Source organism: Pristiophorus japonicus, chromosome 27 (genome assembly GCF_044704955.1).
Source record: "Pristiophorus japonicus isolate sPriJap1 chromosome 27, sPriJap1.hap1, whole genome shotgun sequence".
In the NCBI taxonomy this organism is placed as follows: domain Eukaryota; kingdom Metazoa; phylum Chordata; class Chondrichthyes; family Pristiophoridae; genus Pristiophorus; species Pristiophorus japonicus.
The window spans coordinates 8566664-8584043 of record NC_092003.1 but is presented as its reverse complement, the minus strand read 5'-3'; the positions used below and the strand labels follow the sequence as shown (position 1 = coordinate 8584043).

The 17380-nt window shown below is 54.0% G+C and overlaps 1 protein-coding gene across 3 annotated transcripts in view; it reads right to left on the bottom strand.

Annotated features, from left to right (window-relative positions):
• The window catches only part of LOC139239463 (adenylosuccinate synthetase isozyme 2-like), a 40529-nt gene that overhangs the window by 11099 nt on the left and 12050 nt on the right, over window positions 1-17380 (bottom strand). For 2 of the 3 annotated variants that reach the window (XM_070868228.1, XM_070868226.1), the window contains exons 2-7: window positions 15765-15867; window positions 7386-7454; window positions 5858-5908; window positions 2789-2855; window positions 2508-2615; window positions 98-179 (exon numbers count right to left, since the gene is read on the bottom strand). In XM_070868228.1, coding sequence (XP_070724329.1) covers window positions 98-148 — 51 coding nt within the window. In that variant the 5' untranslated portion in view covers window positions 149-179; window positions 2508-2615; window positions 2789-2855; ... (1 more) ...; window positions 7386-7454; window positions 15765-15867. Of the gene's footprint in view, window positions 1-97; window positions 180-2507; window positions 2616-2788; window positions 2856-5857; window positions 5909-7385; window positions 7456-15764; window positions 15868-17380 lie in introns of those variants that run through there. The other variant, XM_070868227.1, reaches the window with a different exon arrangement.

Sequence of the window (17380 nt, the reverse complement as noted above, 5' to 3'; positions counted from 1 at the left end):
AAAAAGGGCGAGCCTTAGAAACAGCCCTCTGATAATAACAGGGTCAATCAGGCAAGCCATTCACTGCTGGTCAGAGCACGATCTACCTTCTGCTTACCTTCAGTCTCTCCAACTCTCCCTCGATGTCAATGCTTAGTGTTGGGTACATGGCTTTGTACTGGTTAGCAAGCACGCGAAAGCTGGAAAGAGAGATGGGTTAATCACGCCTTCACACCTTGCATTTACAGAGCACCTTTAACGTAGCAAAACAGCCCAAGGCGTTTTCGCAGGAGCGTTATCAGACAAAAGTTAAATGCACCGAGCCACACAAGGAGATCTCGCACTCGTACAGATGTCACAAAGCACTTTGAGTACTGTGAAGTCAGGTGACTCGTGTTAAAGAAAGCGGCGGCCATTTCGCGCACACACAGCAAGATCCCATTAACAACAATGAGACCCACAACCTGTCGCGGCGTGTTGTTCTTGGCTGGTGTGGGTTGGGGTGGGGGGGGGGGCAGGGAGAATGTTGGCCCCACAAGGGCGGGGAGAACTCCCTGCTGTGTTTTTTTTTTTAAGAGTGCCATGGGATCTTCAACACCCAGCTGAACGGGGAGGCGGGGCCTCGGTTTGGCAGCAGCGTGGGACAATTCAGCGACTCCCTCGGTACTGCGCTGGAGTGCCAGCCTGGATCCTGGGCCTGAGTCCCGTTGCAACAACCCGTTTCCAGAGCAGCTCGCTACCAATAAAAGTTATCGGATAAGGAGCAGATCAGAGGGTTTTTATTGGCTAAAAACATCCTTGCCAAATCTGCATAAAAGCGCCAAAACATATCAAGGTGCAAGCAATGCTCCCTTTAATTATATTTTGGGTGTATCATGTAGGTAGACCATGAATACTAACTGTATAGTCACATAAGGTGTGCCACCAGAGGGCACTGCGGTGGGAGACCTGAGGGTCACCTGCATAGGTGTGCAGGGCCCAGTATAAAAGGCTGCCCACCACGCTTGTGCCTCACTCTGGAGTTACAGTAAATGGGACTAAGGTCACAACAGCTCAAGTACAGCAGGTGGTGAAGGCAGCAAATGGCATGTTGGCCTTCATAGCGAGAGGATTTGAGTATAGGAGCAGGGAGGTCTTACTGCAGTTGTACAGGGCCTTGGTGAGGCCTCACCTGGAATATTGTGTTCAGTTTTGGTCTCCTAATCTGAGGAAGAACGTTCTTGCTATTGAGGGAGTGCAGCGAAGGTTCACCAGACTGATTCCCGGGATGGCAGGACTGACATATGAAGAAAGACTGGATCGACTAGGCTTATATTCACTGGAATTTAGAAGAATGAGAGGGGATCTCATAGAAACATATAAAATTCTGATGGGATTGGACAGATTAGATGCAGGAAGAATGTTCCCGATGTTGGGTAAGTCCAGAACCAGGAGTCACAGTCTAAGGATAAGGGGTAAGCCATTTAGGACCGAGATGAGGAGAAACTTCTTCACCCAGAGAGTGGTGAACCTGTGGAATTCTCTACAGCAGAGTGTTGTTGGGGCCAGTTCATTGGATATATTCAAAAGGGAGTTGGATATGGCCCTGGAGGCTAAAGGGATCAAGGAGTATGGAGAGAAAGCAGGAATGGGGTACTGAAGTTGCATGATCAGCCATGATCATATTGAATGGCGGTGCAGGCTCGAAGGGCTGAATGGCCTACTCCTGGCACCTATTTTCTATGTTTCTATACTAGAGTATTAAAGACATAACCGGGTGCACACATGCGGGGTTTGAAAGCCGGTGAGCCCGGCTGCACGGGAGCTGCAGCGCACTGCACGGCAGCGCAGCTTAACGCAAACATTGGGCGCGAACTCGCTGCTTTCTTGCCTCTGAGGGAGGGGGTAAGAATTATCGTTCTTTTGTATTCGTTCCTGGGATGTGGGCGTCGCTGGCAAGGCCCAGCATTTATCGTCCGTCCCTAATCGCCCCTTGAAGGTGGTGGTGAGCCGCCTTCTTGAACCGTTGCAGTCCGTGTGGTGAAGGTGCTCCCACAGTGCTGTTCGGGAGGGAGTTCCGGGATTGTGACCCAGCAACGATGAAGGAACGGCCGATATATTCCCAAGTCGGGATGGTGTGTGACTGGGAGGGGAACGTGGAGGTGGTGGTGTTCCCATGCGCCTGCTGCCCTTGTCCTTCTAGGGGTTAGAGGTCGCGGGTTTGGGAGGTGCTGCCGAAGAAGCCTTGGCGAGTTGCCGCGGAGCATCTTGTAGACGGTGCACACTGCAGCCAGGGGGCGCCGGTGGTGGAGGGAGTGAGTGTTGAAGGTGGTGGGTAGTGTGCCCATCAAGCGGCCTGCTTTGTCCTGGATGGTGCCGAACTTCCAGTAACAACGCCTCCGGCCGTCACGAGTGTGGGGATGGGCTCAATGGACCCGCTGTTTTTTTTCCCCCCACCTGTCATTTCTGCCGCGAGACAAGACACCTGACCATGGCCCCCCCCCACCTCCAACAACAACACCCACCCTCCCGTTCCCCCTTCGCCTTACCGCTTCGAGAATTCCTCAAAGTCCGAGAGCAGGTCGCAGATACGCAGGCCGGTACGGGACGCCTTCGAAGCGTACACGGGTCCGATGCCTTTCTTCGTTGTTCCCAGGCTGACCGAGAAAGAAACGGCGACAGGGAAAAGGAAAGGCGGAAGGAGATGGTGAGAACGGGCCCCGAGCCGACCGACCGTTTACCTCGAAACGCGAGCGTCCAGACAACCCGAAAAGGAAAACGCTTCCCGCTCAAAAGGTGGCGAGGAGTTAAGACGTTTTCGCGCACTCACTTTTTGCCGCCCTGCTCCTGCCGCTGCTGCTCCTGTACACTGTCCACCGCCTGGTGGAAGTCAAACACTGAAAACAAGAGCACAATGCTCATAGGCGTTTGTTACACAGTAGCTACAGCCATTCGGCCCAACTGTTCCGTGCCGGTTGTAATGTATGCACCGGTGACCATGCTCACAGGTTTGTAGAGCTGCTGATTCCCGTGCAATCGGTTTTTAAGTCAGGTCACGGGCTCCCAGGCCGCCTGCAATTTCTGCGGTCTGGAGGAGTCCGTGTCCCACGTGTACGTTCGGTGTGTGAGGTTGTAGCCCCTCTTCCAATACTTGAAGGGGCTGCTCCTCAAATTCTGGTTGCACTTCAGTCCCACGCTCCTGATCTTTGGGCACCCTGTGTGGAGGGGAGCGGGCAGGTCCGAGGGCCTCCTCGCGGGACTGCTCCTGGGCACGGCCGAGGGGGCCATCAGCCGGTCCAGGCAGCGGGCGGTCGAGGGGGTCGTTCGGCCCGACTGCCTGCCTCTCTTCCGCGGTTACATCCGAGCCAGGGTGTCCCTGGAGATGGAGCACGCGGTGTCCACCGGTACGCTCCCGGGCCTTCCGCCAGAGGTGGGCGCCGGAGGGACTGGAGTGCATCATCACCCCCGGCAACCAAATTTGAATTTGATCGGCTCAGTTTAAAGTTTTATTGTTAACTTGTGGCTTCTAGTGTCCCTTTATCGTTTAATTTAAAATTGTTGTAGAGCTGTTGAGTTGGGAGGGGCTTAGCCAGTCACGTGATGTTCACAAGACTCAATAAAACCCCGGCCAGTTGGGTTCGGGGGATCCACGATGGGGCAGGTGGTTGTGAGCCTGGTGGATGAACTGGTAATGTGTAGCGTGATTGTTCAACCTTTTGCTAATAAACCAACTAGTTCTTAATAGCAATGTGTTGCTAGGAGTTCCTAAGCAAAGAACCCTTGAAGCAAATACATTACAGCGGTGTTTATGCTTCACACGAGCCTCCTCCCATCCTTTCTTCATTTCGCCCTATCAGCATAACCCTCTATTCCCTTCTCCCTCATGTGTTTATCTAGCTTCCTCTCAAATGCATGAGCAGAGCAGGTCTCGGTTAACCCTTGCCCCTGGACCAAGACCTCGCTCTGTCAAGCCCCGTGTGGTGGCTGGTGTGCAACGGTCACCCCGCGTTAAAAAAACCACCACAGGCATCTTCCACCCTTCAGGATGTAGTTCGGGATCCGGAATATTAGGTCCTTCATTGAAACACCTGTCAACTCATCCCTTTTTTTGGCGTGGAAGCAAGTCATTCTCGCTTCGAGGGACTGCCCGTGATGATGAAATACATCGATACTATTCGCTTCAACCCCTCCCTGTGGCAGCCAGTTCCACATTCTCACCGCTCTCTGGGCAAAGAAGTTTCTCCTGAATTCCCCATTGGATTTTATTATTGACTATCTTATATTGATGGCCCCCTCCCCCACAAGTGGAAACATCTTCTCTACTCCTTCATAATTTTAAAGACCTCTATCAGGTCACCCCTCAGCCTTCTGCAGGCGTGCCAGAGGTGCCTGCAGCTTAACCGCAGTGGGGAGGGAGGGAGTTCCAGAGCTTAGGGCCGAGGCACAGGCTCATAGAATGGTTACAACACGGAAGACGACCATTCAGCCTGTCGAGCCCATGCCGGCTCTCTGCAAGAGCAACCTAGCTCGTTCCACTCCCTCGCCCTTTCCCTGTGGCCCTGCATGTTATTTTCTTTAAAGGGCGGCTGAAGTCAATGGTGAAGTGATTAAAATCGGGGATGCTCAAGAGGGCAGAATTGGAGGAGTGCAAGAGATCTGGGAGGATTGTAGGGCTGGAGGAGGTTACAGAGATGGGGGGGGGGGGGGCGAAGCCATGGAGGGTTAAAACTCAAATAATATGAGCCACTTTCTCTCTGATTGGTTAATCAGCAGCAACCAATCAGATTTGGAGGCATGAGGAGCCTGTGAATCAAGTGAGCAATGTGGCGGAGGACCATTCATGGGCCAAACATGCCCCTCCCTCCCCCCCACCCCTCCCTCCCTCCCCCCCACCCCTCCCTCCCCCTCCTCCTCCTCCTCCTCCTCCTCCTCCCCCTCCCTACCCTCTCTCCTCCCTTCCCTTCCCCTTTCCCCCCCCCCCCCCACCCCTCCTCCCTCCCAACTCACTGCGAGCAATGGCACGGGAGGTGGGCTAGTCTGCAGACCTCCTGTGGCATTGCTCACGGCGAGGTGACGAACTGGCTGTTTTGCGACACTCGGGGCTCATCAACCAAGCATGGCGGGAATCATAGAGATTTACAGCATGGAAGGAGGCCATTTCGGCCCATCGTGTCCGCACCGGCCGACCAAGAGCTACCCGGCCTAATCCCACTTTCCTGCTCTCGGTCCGTAGCCCTGTCGGTTACAAGTGCACATCCAAGTACTTTTTAAATGTGGTGAGGGTTTCTGCCTCTACCACCCTTTCAGGCCGTGAGTTCCGCCCCAGACCCCCACCACCCTCTGGGTGAAGACACTTCCCCTCAAATCCCCTCTAAACCTCCCCCCGATTACTTTAAATCTATGCCTCCTGGTTGTTGACCCCTCTGCCAAGGGAAACAGGTCCGTCCTATCCACTCTATCCAGGCGTCTCATAATTTTATACACCTCAATCAGGTCTCCCCTCAGCCTCCTCTGTTGCAATTAAAACCACCCCAGTCTATCCAATCTTTCCTCATCGCTAAAATTCTCCAGTCCCGGCAACATCCTCGTAAATCTCCTCTGTACCCTCTCCAGTGCAATCACATCCTTCCTGTGATGCGAAGCAAGTACCTCCTGCAGGAAGGGGGCGCCACATGTGAGAATGTACGCACGGATTCTCAGAGGTGAGATAGAGATGGAGACAGTAATTCTGGGGCACATTGTCACAGGGGAATAAATTGGGGGAAAACGGAGAAAGGGGTTATTTTTAATTTATGAAATCTCCGTGCTGACTCAGTTTGGAGAATTAAAACACCTGTGCAAGCAAATCCCACGTAATGAGCCTCCCACCCGGGCCTCAATCGGAAATATACCAACTCACCGATGTGGGCTCTGTCCGAAATCACTGTCCTCGACTCCCATCCTTCCAGACCTGTGAGGGGAGCAGAGAAACCAGCAGAGATGTTAGTAACCACAGCTCCGCTCTCGGAAACCATGCTTTCCATGCTGCCACTGCATTATTTAATTCGTGGGAGAATCAGTGCGTCTAACAGAGAGAGAGAGAGAAAGAGAGACAGCAAGAGAAATTAGAGGAAAGGTGGGGACTTTGGGGGAGCAGGGAAAGGGGAAGAGAGCGGGGGACGGGGGGGGGGGGGCAGAGCACGCGCGAGCGGGCGGGGGACGGGGGGGAAGAGAGAGAGAGAGAGAAAGAGAGAAAGCGAGGGATGGAGAGGGGGGGAGAGAGAGGGATGGAGAGAGAGAGAGAGAGAGAAAGAGGGAAAGCGGGGGATGGAGAGAGAGAGAGAGAGCGAGAGAGAGAGAAAGAGGGAAAGCGGGGGATGGAGAGAGAGAGAGAGAGAGAGAGAAAGAGGGAAAGCGGGGGATGGAGAGAGAGAGAGAGAGAGAAAGAGGGAAAGCGGGGGATGGAGAGAGAGAGAGAGAGCGAGAGAGAGAGAAAGAGGGAAAGCGGGGGATGGAGAGAGAGAGAGAGAGAGCGAGAGAGAGAGAAAGAGAGCGAGAGAGGGAAAGCGGGGGATGGAGAGAGCGAGCGAGAGAGTGAAAGCGGGGGATGGAGAGAGAGAGAGCGAGAGAGTGAAAGCGGGGGATGGAGAGAGAGAGAGCAAGAGAGGGAAAGCGGGGGATGGAGAGAGAGAGAGAGAGAGCGCGAGAGAGAGAGCGCGAGAGAGAGAGCGCGAGAGAGCGCGAGAGAGAGAGCGCGAGAGAGAGAGCGCGAGAGAGAGAGCGCGAGAGAGAGAGCGCGAGAGAGAGAGCGCGAGAGAGAGAGCGCGAGAGAGAGAGCGCGAGAGAGAGCGCGCGCGAGAGAGAGCGCGAGAGAGCGCGAGAGAGAGAGCGCGAGAGAGCGCGAGAGAGAGAGCGCGAGAGAGAGAGAGCGCGAGAGAGAGAGAGCGCGAGAGAGAGAGAGCGCGAGAGAGAGAGAGCGCGAGAGAGAGAGAGCGCGAGAGAGAGAGAGCGCGTGAGAGAGAGAGCGCGTGAGAGAGAGAGCGCGAGAGAGAGAGAGCGCGAGAGAGAGAGAGCGCGAGAGAGAGAGAGCGCGAGAGAGAGAGCGCGCGAGAGAGAGAGCGCGCGAGAGAGAGAGCGCGCGAGAGAGAGCGCGAGAGAGAGAGCGCGAGAGAGAGAGCGCGAGAGAGAGAGCGCGAGAGAGAGAGCGCGAGAGAGAGAGCGCGAGAGAGAGCGCGAGAGAGAGAGCGCGAGAGAGAGCGCGTGCGTGCATGGGGCGGGGCGGGACAAGAGGAGCGCAGGGGGAGCAAGACTTTGGAAGGACACACACACTCTCTCTCTTTATCTCTTTCTGTCTCTTATGCAGTGAAAAGTACAAGTAACTTAAGCTCTCCAGTCTCGGGTGCAAACATAGCTTCATCTGTGCAGGTTAAAGGTCGGCAGACTCTCACCTCTGCCCTTGCGGAGATTTTTCTCAGCTTCCTCAAAGAGTCCAGGAAAGTGGATAACCACCCCGTTGCCTGAAGGTACAAGAGGATCAGTCAGCAACTGCAGTAATACCGCAAATTCAAACTCCACAGCATGCTTGCTTTTCCAACCCCTTTCCTCCCCTCCTCTCCTGCGGGAACTAACTCACGATTCAATGACTGCCCCCACCAGGAACCTAGACAGCGAGTGTCCGCAGACTATTCAACTCCACGTGGCATCACGCCCAAGCCCAAACTTGTCCACCCCGATGGCCATTGGCCCTCACTTACCATTAGTCACCAGAGACTAGAAGCTACTCACGTCAGCCCTCCAACCCCATCTGAGCCCTTTATCCAGAAATGAATAACTCGCATACATACCTCACCCCAAAATTAATCTACAGAAACAATATTTAAGTGAGCGAGCTGACAATCCATGGAACAGGCATGCTAGGGAGAAAGTGGAATTAATTCATTTAAATGCAAATGAGAGAGATTTCTCTCAGAATTTTTCATTCATCATCATAGGCAGTCCCTCGAAGCGAGGATGACTTGCTTCCACGCCGGAAAGGGATGAGTTCGCCGGTGTTTCAATGAAGGACCTAATATTCCGGATCCCGAACTACATCCTGAAGGGTGGAAGATGCCTGTGGGTGGATTTTTTTAACGTGGGGTGACCGTTGCACACCAGCCACCACACGGGTTTGACAGAGCGAGGTCTTGGTCCAGGGGCAAGGGTTAACCAGGACGACTGGAGACCAGCTCTGCTGCACGGACCCAGTGTGCGCACATATCGCACAGTGTGGGCTGGTCTGTGCTGCCCCTGGGCCCTCGCCTCTCCTGGACCCCGAACTCGTGCCTCTCCCGGGCCCCAATCACGACCCTCTATGAACTCTCGCCGCTCCTTCGCCCCTCTCGCTGTGCCTGCCCGCACTGCAATCAGCGACCTGGCTTCGCAGCCATCGCCCTCCTGCAGCAGCCCGCGCTGCTCCCTGCAGTGGTATACCGCTACACGCTGCCCCCTCCAATGGGCCTGGCCTGCTGATGGTCTTGCAGGCCGGGACCGTGCCGATTTCCAGACCACCGACATTACAACATAAGCGCTTTGGGACATCCTGATGTCATGAAAACGCTGTAGAAAATACAGGTCTTTTTCTTTTAGCGAACAGTTTGGGATAAGTATACGAGTGATTTGAGACATAACACGTGGTAAGTGTAGCCTGCTTGGGGGAAACAGGTGACTTTGGACCAATGGGGTGATGTCAGGAAGCACTTCTTCACTCAAAGGTTAGTGCAAATCTGAAACTCTCTCCCCCAAAAAGCTCAGGGTCAACTGAAGATTTCAAAAAAAGAGATTGATAAGCAAGGGTATTGAGGGTTATGGAATCAAGGCGGGTAAACAGAGTTAAGATTCAGGTCAGCCATGATCTCACTGAATGGCGGACAGACTCGAGTGGCTGAATGGCCTCCCCTTGTTTGTTTTTCTGTTCCCCAAGTTCTCCACCACTGGGCGTTTTCCACGCCTCATCTCTGGGTCTGTTGTAGACTAATCGATAAGAACATGAGCAATAGCAGTCGGCCATTTGGCCCCTTGAGCCTGCGCTGCCATTCAATAAGATCATGGCTGATCTTCGACCTCAACTCCACCTCGATCCCCATATCACGCGATTCCCTTTGTGAAATGGTCGTGAAAGGCGCTATATAAATGCAATGCTTTCTTTTCTTAGTGCCCAAAAATCTATCGATCTCAGCCTTGAATATACTCAACGCCTGTGCTGAAGTGCTCTTGCAGAGAGCCGACACAGGCTCGATGGGCTGAACAGCCTCCTTGTGTGATGCAAGTATTCTATAGTTACAGCACATCGTGGCCACCCCTGACCTGTGAGAGAACAGCCCGACTGGGTGACGTCATCCGATCGCTGTTTTGGAGCGTGGGCGGGAACATCGGCAGGTCCCAGATACAGAGGAGCGGGAAGGTCGGGGCGGATGAGTGGCGAGTGTTTGTGGCGAGATGCGGTGAATGTCTGTGGCGGAGAAGCGGCGAGAGATCATGGCAGAGGTGCGACAGATGAGGGTACAGGGCCCAGAAGAGGCGAGGGCCCAGGGGCAGCACGGGCCCAGCCCACACTGCGATATGTGCGCGCACTGGGTCCGTGCAGCAGAGCTGGTCTCCAGTTGTCCTGGTTAACCCTTGCCCCTGGACCAAGACCTCGCTCTGTCAAGCCCGTGTGGTGGCTGGTGTACAACGGTCACCCCACGTTAAAAAAAATCTACACACAGGCATCTTCCACCCCCTTAATTGGAGTTCAGGACTGGAACATCGGGTCCTTCATCAAAACACCCGTGAACTCGTGGAAGCAAGTCATCCTCGTTCGAGGGACCACCTATGATGAAGAACTATTCTATAGGAGTCATATGAAAGCATGGGCCTTACACTAAACATCCGGAAGATAAAGGTCCTCCACCAGCCTGTCACCGCCGCACAGCACTGCCCCCCAGTCATCAAGATTCACGGCGCGACCCTGGACAACGTGGACCATTTCCCGTACCTCGGGAGCCTCTTATCAACAAAGGCAGACATTGATGCAGAGATTCAACATCGCCTCCAGTGCGCCAGTGCAGCCTTCGGCCGCCTGAGGAAAAGAATGTTCGAAGACCAGGCCCTCAAATCTACCACCAAGCTCATGGTCTACAGGGCTGTAGTGATACCCACCCTCCTGTATGGCTCAGAGACATGGACCATGTACAGTAGACACCTCAAGTCGCTGGAGATTTATCACCAACGATGTTGCCACAAGATCCTGCAAATCCCCTGGGAGGACAGACGCACCAACATCAGTGTCCTCGCCCAGGCCAACATCCCCAGCATTGAAGCACTGACCACACTCGATCAGTTTCGCTGGTCAGGCCACATAGTTTGCATGCCAGACACGAGACTCCCAAAGCAAATGCTTTATGCGGAGCTCCTTCACGGCAAACCAGCCAAAGGTGGGCAGTGGAAACGTTACAAGGACACCCCGAAAGCCTCCTTGGTAAAGTGCGGCATCACCACTGACACCTGGGAGTCCCTGGCCGAAGACCGCCCGAGGTGGAGAAAGTGCATCCGGGAGGGCGCTGAGCTCTTCGAATCTCAACGCCACGAGCGTGAAGAGATCAGGCGCAGGCAGCGGAAGGAGCGTGCGGCAAACCAGTCCCACCCCCCTCTTCCCCCGACGAATATCTGTCCCACCTGTGACAGGGTCTGTGGCTCTCGTATTGGGCTGTTCAGCCACCAAAGGACTCACTTTAGGAGTGGAAGCAAGTCTTCCTCGATTCTGAGGGACTGCCTGTGATGATGATGGACTAACCTGTCCAATCCCGGCAGAATTTTATATGTTTCTATGAGATCCCCTTTCATTCTTCTAAATTCCAGTGAATATTAGCCTAGTCGATCCAGTCTTTCTTCATATATCAGTCCTGTCATCCTGTCTGGTGAACCTTCGCTGCACTCCCTCAAAAGCAAGAATGTCCTTCCTCAGATTAGGAGACCAAAACTGTACCGTGTGGCCTCACCAATGTGGCCCTGTACAACTGTAGTAAGACCTCCCTGCTCCTATACTCAAATCCCCTAGCTATGAAGGCCAACATGCCATTTGCTTTCTTCACCGCCTGCTGTATCTGTATGCCAACTTTCAATGACTGATGTACCATGACACCCAGGTCTCGTTGCACCTCCCCTTTTACTAATCTATCATCATTCAGATAATCTGCCTTCCTGTTTTTAACCACAAAAGTGGATAACCTCACATTTATCTTCATTATACTGCATCTGCCATGTATTTGCCCATGCACCTAACCTGTCCAAGTCACCCTGCAGCCTCTTAGCATCCTCCTCACAGCTCACACTATCACCCAGCTTAGTGTCATCTGTAAACTTGGAGATATTAACATTCAATTCCTTCGTCTAAATCGTTAATGTATACTGTAAATAGTTGGTGTCCCAGCACTGAACTTTGCAGTACCCCACTAGTCACTGCCTGCCATTCTGAAAAGAACCTGTTTATTCCTACTCTTTGCTTCCTGTCTGCCAACCAGTTCTCTATCCACGTCAATATGTTACCCCCAATACCATGTGCTTTAATTTTGCACACTAACCTCTTGTGTGGGACCTTGTCAAAAACCTTTTGGAAGTCTAAATACACCACATCCACTGGCTCCCCCTTGTCCACTCTACTAGTTAAATCCTCAAAAAATTCTCGAAGATTTGTCAAGCATGTTCAATTGGTCTGCCATTTCTTTGTTCCCCATTATAAATTCACCTGATTCTGACTGCAAGGGACCTACATTTGTCTTCACTAATCTTTTTCTCTTCACGTATCTGTAGAAGCTTTTGCAGTCAGTTTTTATGTTCTCTGCAAGCTTACTCTCATATTCTATTTTCCCCCTCCTAATTAAACCTTTTGTCCTCTGCTGAATTCTAAATTTCTCCCAGTCCTCAAGTTTGCTGCTTTTTTTGGCCAATTTATATGCCTCTCCCTTGGATTTTACACTATCCCTAATTTCCCTTGGTAAGCCACGGTTGAGCCACCTTCCCCATTTTATTTTTACGCCAGACAGGGATGTACAATTGTTGACGTTTATCCATGTGATCATTAGATGTCTGCCATTCCCTATCCATTGTCAACCCTTTACTATAATTCGCCAGATCACGTCTCATAGCGTTGAAGTTACCTTTCTTTTAAGTTCAGGACTCTAGTCTCTGAATTAACTGTCACTCTCCATCTTAAATGAAGAATTCCGCCATATTATGGTCATTCTTCCCCAAGGGGCCTCACACAACAAGATTGCTAATTAACCCTCTCACAGGATGGGAGAGTGGAGAGCACCAGTTCCCACTGTCACAGGACAGAGAGTGGAGAGCACCAGTTCCCACTGTCACAGGACGGGAGAGTGGAGAGCACCAGTTCCAACTGTCACAGGACAGAGAGTGGAGAGCACCAGTTCCCACTGTCACAGGACAGAGAGTGGAGAGTACCAGTTCCCACTGTCATAGGACAGAGAGTGGAGAGCACCAGTTCCCACTGTCATAGGACGGGAGAGTGGAGAGTACCAGTTCCAACTGTCACAGGACAGAGAGTGGAGAGCACCAGTTCCCACTGTCACAGGACAGAGAGTGGAGAGCACCAGTTCCCACTGTCACAGGACGGGAGAGTGGAGAGCACCAGTTCCAACTGTCACAGGACAGAGAGTGGAGAGCACCAGTTCCCACTGTCACAGGACAGAGAGTGGAGAGTACCAGTTCCCACTGTCATAGGACAGAGAGTGGAGAGCACCAGTTCCCACTGTCATAGGACGGGAGAGTGGAGAGTACCAGTTCCCACTGTCACAGGACAGAGAGTGGAGAGCACCAGTTCCCACTGTCACAGGACGGGAGAGTGGAGAGCACCAGTTCCCACTGTCACAGGACAGAGAGTGGAGAGCACCAGTTCCCACTGTCACAGGACAGAGAGTGGAGAGCACCAGTTCCCACTGTCACAGGACAGAGAGTGGAGAGCACCAGTTCCCACTGTCACAGGACAGAGAGTGGAGAGCACCAGTTCCCACTGTCACAGGACAGAGAGTGGAGAGCACCAGTTCCCACTGTCACAGGACAGAGAGTGGAGAGCACCAGTTCCCACTGTCACAGGACAGAGAGTGGAGAGCACCAGTTCCCACTGTCACAGGACGGGAGAGTGGAGAGCACCAGTTCCCACTGTCACAGGACAGAGAGTGGAGAGCACCAGTTCCCACTGTCACAGGACGGGAGAGTGGAGAGCACCAGTTCCCACTGTCACAGGACAGAGAGTGGAGAGCACCAGTTCCCACTGTCACAGGACAGAGAGTGGAGAGCACCAGTTCCCACTGTCACAGGACAGAGAGTGGAGAGCACCAGTTCCCACTGTCACAGGACAGAGAGTGGAGAGCACCAGTTCCCACTGTCACAGGACAGAGAGTGGAGAGCACCAGTTCCCACTGTCACAGGACAGAGAGTGGAGAGCACCAGTTCCCACTATCACAGGACGGGAGAGTGGAGAGCACCAGTTCCAACTATCACAGGACGGGAGAGTGGAGAGCACCAGTTCCAACTGTCACAGGACGGGAGAGTGGAGAGCACCAGTTCCCACTGTCACAGGACAGAGAGTGGAGAGCACCAGTTCCCACTGTCACAGGACAGAGAGTGGAGAGCACCAGTTCCCACTGTCACAGGACAGAGAGTGGAGAGCACCAGTTCCCACTGTCACAGGACAGAGAGTGGAGAGCGCCAGTTCCCACTGTCACAGGACAGAGAGTGGAGAGCACCAGTTCCCACTGTCACAGGACAGAGAGTGGAGAGCACCAGTTCCCACTGTCACAGGACAGAGAGTGGAGAGCACCAGTTCCCACTGTCACAGGACAGAGAGTGGAGAGCACCAGTTCCCACTGTCACAGGACAGAGAGTGGAGAGCACCAGTTCCCACTGTCACAGGACGGGAGAGTGGAGAGCACCAGTTCCCACTGTCACAGGACAGAGAGTGGAGAGCACCAGTTCCCACTGTCACAGGACGGGAGAGTGGAGAGCACCAGTTCCCACTGTCACAGGACAGAGAGTGGAGAGCACCAGTTCCCACTGTCACAGGACAGAGAGTGGAGAGCACCAGTTCCCACTGTCACAGGACAGAGAGTGGAGAGCACCAGTTCCCACTGTCACAGGACAGAGAGTGGAGAGCACCAGTTCCCACTGTCACAGGACAGAGAGTGGAGAGCACCAGTTCCCACTGTCACAGGACAGAGAGTGGAGAGCACCAGTTCCCACTATCACAGGACGGGAGAGTGGAGAGCACCAGTTCCAACTATCACAGGACGGGAGAGTGGAGAGCACCAGTTCCAACTGTCACAGGACGGGAGAGTGGAGAGCACCAGTTCCCACTGTCACAGGACAGAGAGTGGAGAGCACCAGTTCCCACTGTCACAGGACAGAGAGTGGAGAGCACCAGTTCCCACTGTCACAGGACAGAGAGTGGAGAGCACCAGTTCCCACTGTCACAGGACAGAGAGTGGAGAGCGCCAGTTCCCACTGTCACAGGACAGAGAGTGGAGAGCACCAGTTCCCACTGTCACAGGACAGAGAGTGGAGAGCACCAGTTCCCACTGTCACAGGACAGAGAGTGGAGAGCGCCAGTTCCCACTGTCACAGGACAGAGAGTGGAGAGCACCAGTTCCCACTGTCACAGGACAGAGAGTGGAGAGCACCAGTTCCCACTGTCACAGGACAGAGAGTGGAGAGCACCAGTTCCAACTGTCACAGGACCATCCAGTCGTGCCCCGGTAACTGCCCCCAAAGGAAGTGGAGTGTGGGAAATTATACTCCGCTTCCGTTGAGGGGTGGCAAGGCCAATTCTGCGGTGGGAGCAGGTCTTCCACGCTGGGGGCTAAAATTCCCTGCCCCAGAAGGTTACCGCCCCCAAGGTAGGAGCCTGTGCGGGGAGGCAGAGGGAAGTTGAGGGGAGACGGGGGCGGGGGATGGAGGGGAGAGTGAGTGGGGGGGGGCGGAGAAACCCAGGGCGGGGGACAGGAGGGGCCACATTGCAGCGGAGGTCTGGGGGGGGGGGGGGGGGGGCGAAGTGTGTTGGAGGGGTGGACCTGGGGGCTCTGTGCCTCGGTGCGGGGAGTGTTCGGAGTGGGGTGGACGGGTTGACTACGCAGATGGCGGTTGGTGGATGTGGTGTGGTTGGCGTCGCGGGGGCTCGACATCCGGGGGGGGAGTGTTCGGCAATTGGGAAGGATTCTGACGGGGCGGGTTGGGTGCGGGGGGGAGTGTTCCTGGTGTTGGGTGGGTCCGGGGGGGGGGGGGGGGGGGGGGCACAGTCTTGGGATGGGGGGTGGGCTGTTTGGGGCTGGGATTTGGAGAGACTTCTTCCCTCGGGAAGTTGTTGGCCTGTGGGGTTCCCTGCCGCGGAGAGTTAATTGGATGTGTTCGGGAGGGAGTTGGATGTGGTCCTTGCGGCTGGGGGGGGTCGGGGGGGGGGGGTGTGGGGGGGGCGTTGGGGGGGGGGGGAGGGGGAGGTGCTGGGGTGGGTGATCAGCCATGATCTTGTTGAATGGCGGTGCAGGCACGGAGGGCCGAATGGCCTACTCCTGCACCTATTTTCTATGTTTCTATTCTATAATTCTAGGTAAGGAGACCAAAACTGTGCACATTAATGGATTGGTATAATTAGTCAACAACTTATCGTTGTATCGTGTGACTACTGGGATGGTATTGAGGGCGAACTAAATGGACCGAGGTCTTTTCTCCTCTGGTAATTCCTTAGCGGTGGGATCTGTGTGTATAAAATACGGCTCTTTGTACAGCAGCGGAACACTCACCAATGAAGGATGTGGCGTTCTTGTTGATGACCCCACTGGGCAAGAGATGAAAGTCATACTCAACCGAATCGACCACAATCGTGTGCCCGGCATTGTTTCCACCCTGAAAAGGGAGAGAGTGGGGGGGGGGGACGGAAACAGAAGAATTGTTAAATACGAAGGCAGAATCCACCAGATTCCTGACAACATCGGCTCACTCACTCTACAGCCCAAGTCAGGACTCCCAGCCTTAGGCTTCTGAGCGAAAGGAAGAGAGGTTGTTCATGCTTCCTAATCCCACCCTCTTCGCCTCAGTGTCCGCTTTCTTCCTGCTTCAGTGGGCCGTTTTTCTACATTAAAAAGCTGCTCTGTAGACGGAAGTTGCTGTTTGCGACTTGTTGTTTGATACAGGGCAAACACATATGCAATATACGGTAGATGAGCTTCCAACCACATATCCGTGTCATCGCTATTTCCACCTCTGCAACATCACTCGACTCCACCCCCCCCGCCTCAGCTCATCCCTCATCCACGCCTTTCAAGCTTGGACTATTCTGACGCACTCCTGGCTGGTCTCCCACATTCTACCTTCCGTAAACTTGAGGTGATCCAAAACTCGGCTGCCCCGTGTCCTAACTCGCACCGAGTCCCGCTCACCCATCACCCCCTTTTGCTCGCTGCCCTCATGTCATAACTCGCACCGAGTCCCACTCACCCATCACCCCCTGTGCTCACTGCCCCGTGTCCTGCTCACCCATCACCCCCTGTGCTCGCTGCCCTCGTGTCATAACTCGCACCGAGTCCCACTCACCCATCACCCCCTGTGCTCACTGCCCTCGTGTCATAACTCACACCGAGTCCTACTCACCCATCACCCCCTGTGCTCACTGACCTACATTGGCTCCCGGTCCGGTAACACCGTTTAAAAAATTTTCATCCTCGTTTTCAACTCCCAACAAGGGCCTCGTCCCTCAATATCTCCGTAACCTCCTCCAGCCCTGCAACCCACTGAGATGTCTGTGCTTCTCTAATTCTGGCCTCTTGAGCATCCTTGATTATAATCGCTCGGGCACTGGCAACCATGCCTTCAGCTGCCTAGGCTCCAAACACTGAAATTACCTCACTAAACCTCTCTTTCCTCCTTTAAGACACTCCTTAAAACCTATCTATTTGACCAAGCTCCTGTCCCAACAGCTCCTTATGTGGCTCAGGGTGAAATTTTGTTTTATAATGCTTCTGTGAAGCGCCTTGGGACGTGTTACTACATTAAAAGCTCTCACAGGAATGACACATTGACGAGATTCCCTCTTGTTCCACACATTCATCTGCACATCCCAACAACCGCTACCATTAGTACAATGCCAGGCCAAGGGGACGTCTCTGAAGGTTGTGTGTATGATGTTATTTGACCGCTGCCAATTCTGGCCCTTGTTGGGGCTCTTCGCGCAGTGGCCTGACCGGGAGAGGGAATTCCCCGCTCCCGGCAACTTTAGCGGACGAGCTCGTGCGGGGCGCTGACTCACGCCACCGGTTCAGGGCTCCAAAAGGTGACAACCACCCTCCAGCCCGGCAGCCAGGGTAGGTGGCGAGTGGAGGCGGCCATTCGACTGCTGGGGACATCGCAGCCAGACCCGATT